At 36.6% G+C, this 2,552-nt stretch overlaps 1 protein-coding gene across 1 annotated transcript; it reads left to right on the plus strand.

The window, feature by feature from the left end:
• The first annotated feature begins 1,757 nt into the window (after positions 1-1,757).
• LOC120210915 lies at positions 1,758-2,156 on the plus strand. Its single transcript, XM_039209562.1, has one exon. It carries the CDS (start codon positions 1,758-1,760, stop codon positions 2,154-2,156), a length of 399 nt encoding a protein of 132 aa, XP_039065493.1.
• The last annotated feature ends 396 nt before the right edge of the window (positions 2,157-2,552 follow it).

The raw sequence follows: 2,552 nt of genomic DNA on the forward strand, positions 1-2,552 counted from the left end.
AGTAATTCTGGCATATTCCAGTTATACTCCCGTGGCATTTTCTTCGGGGACTTTTCTTTGGGGATTTCTTCTTCTTCTTTTTATTCTTCAGTGTTATATGAATTACAGAATGGATGTTCAACATGTTCATTTACAGTCGTAACTTCCTCCTCATTATCATCAACAACATCTTTCTCGGCAACAGCTGTTTCATCATCAAAATTCGGGTATTGACCAATATCAAAATCATTATATGCAGGGTCTGTTTATTCTTCTGAAAAATCATCAAAATCCGAGTATTTACCAAGATCAAAGTCCGGGTATTGACGAAGATCAAATTTCGAATACTGACTAGTACTCACAATTTTTTCTGTTGGCTCATCATCGTCTAACTGGTCAATATGAAAACCGGAATTTGGTGCTGAAAGTTGATTGGGATTTAGATTAGGGAAAGGTTGTGGGTTTTGAGATTGTGTTTGGTATTGGAAATGTGGTGAAACAATATTTGCTTGGTGATGAAATTGTGGTGGAACCATTAAATTTTGAGCACCATAAACTGGGGTTGAAAAACTTAGTTGATTACTACCCGCTACTGACCCAACTTCACTACTTCTAGGTTTAACAACATACAATGTAACATCATCACTTGAAACACTAATGTAAGCAATGAATCGTTCAACATCTTCATTGTCCGTTAACAAATAAACTTTACCATTTTTCTGATAAGATAGCCTAAATCCACTTAGGGGCTCTAAATTCAATTTATTTGCAACACGTAACATTAGAGTTTCATAAGTTAACTTTTTTAATGACAGTTTTAGTTGAAGATTAATGGGTAAAGGCATATATTGTAAAACACCATGAACATTCTCCCATGACCCTCCAAAACACAAATCTATCCAAACATGATCAACATTAGATGATTTCATTATTGTAAATTAATTTACTAAACAAACGAGCTGCGAAACTAAAACCTGTTGCCGGATGGGGAAGGATGTCGTTGGATATAGGAAAGGATGTCGCCGAAGAGAGTGATAGATGTAGATGGAATGAGTTGCGATTTAGGGATTTAGGTTATGAGTTACTGCTGCTGCGTAGTTATATACCCAAAACATTTGTGTTGCGAAATTAAAACCTGTTGCGAATTCAGAAATCGAGTTGCGGATTTGAAATTCAGTATTGTGATAGTCAGAATCTCGATTGCGATTTACGTATTCGCATTGCGAATTAGGAAAATCGCAACGCGAATTTGGGAAATTGCAATGCGATAGTCAGAATAACGTTGCGAATCTGGAAACTGATTTGCGATACCGGAGATCGCGTTGTGAATTATCGATCGCATTGCGATTTAGTTGGTCATTTTGGTAAATCTAAAAAAAGTTGGTTAAAATCATATATTATAAGACATATTTGGTCACTGAGATTATTTTCTCAACTAATATTTCAAGATCCGGTGGGCATGGGTTTTCAAGGTCTGGTGGGAACGGGGTTTAGGTTAACTAATATTTCATGAGATCAAACCATCAGCCCAGCGACTCGACAATCAAGTGGACCCCATCCTAAATGTTGTCGATCAAATCAGGCCCATTTTTTTTTATTCCACACCCAACTTTTCCAACGCTTGTAGTAGGCATAGGCAGTCAAAAAAGTAAACAAAAACACAAAGGAAACCTCCCATGAAGTCTCTTGGAAACGCACCCACTCTTTGCTTGCTTTTCTTCCTTTATATTATATATTAATGTAGCATTCCAACGCAGCCAAAACCACCACCAACAAAAATGAGAAGCCAAAACCTAATGGCAAAGTTGAGAAGATCAAAGGGTATTGCAGGTTGCCGATCCAAGGCCAATGAAGGGTGCAAAAGACACCCTAAACACAAGCAATCACCTGGCGTTTGTTCTCTTTGTTTAGGAGAAAAACTTTCTCAGTTACCATACGGTTCTACCTCTCGACGTCCTACCATTACTACCACTTGTTCTTCTTCATCATCTTCTTCTTCTTCTTTGTCGTCTTATCATTCTTCAGCCTTAGCTTCTTCTTCTTCCTCTCCTATACGTGGCTATCATCTTGTCGGAGAAGGAAAGGGCTCTTCATTTGCTTCGAGAGATAAGAAAAAGAATGGAGGGTTCTTGTCCAAGTTGATTCATCATCACAATAATGCCACCATGGTTCATTAATGGTTGGATTTTTTAAAGTACTTGTTCCATTCTTTTTCTTTTTCATTCGAAAACGGATGGTGGGATCTTGTGGAATTTGCTTCATCAGTTTTCTTGATAATTATTTTGACTGATCTAAGCAACTCCAGTTCAAGTAGATCATCATCGAGCCAAAGGTTAACATTTCAAAATTTGTAAAACAAAAAAAAATGTATATTTTGATTTTGATGGATCTAAGAAGATACCAGTTCCTTGTTTCTTTTCCAGTACCTGCTCATCATAAATGATATAAATTAATTATTGTACTTTAAAAAATTGTTTTGTACGAAATTATTTTGTTTTTTTCCTTGTTGCTGCCATGCTCCTACGGCTTGTGAAGGGAAACGTACTCGTTTAACGTTTTATTTTTTAATTCAG

Source organism: Hibiscus syriacus, unplaced genomic scaffold, assembly GCF_006381635.1.
Source record: "Hibiscus syriacus cultivar Baekdansim isolate YM2019G1 unplaced genomic scaffold, ASM638163v2 tig00109945_pilon, whole genome shotgun sequence".
NCBI classification, from domain to species: Eukaryota; Viridiplantae; Streptophyta; class Magnoliopsida; order Malvales; family Malvaceae; genus Hibiscus; species Hibiscus syriacus.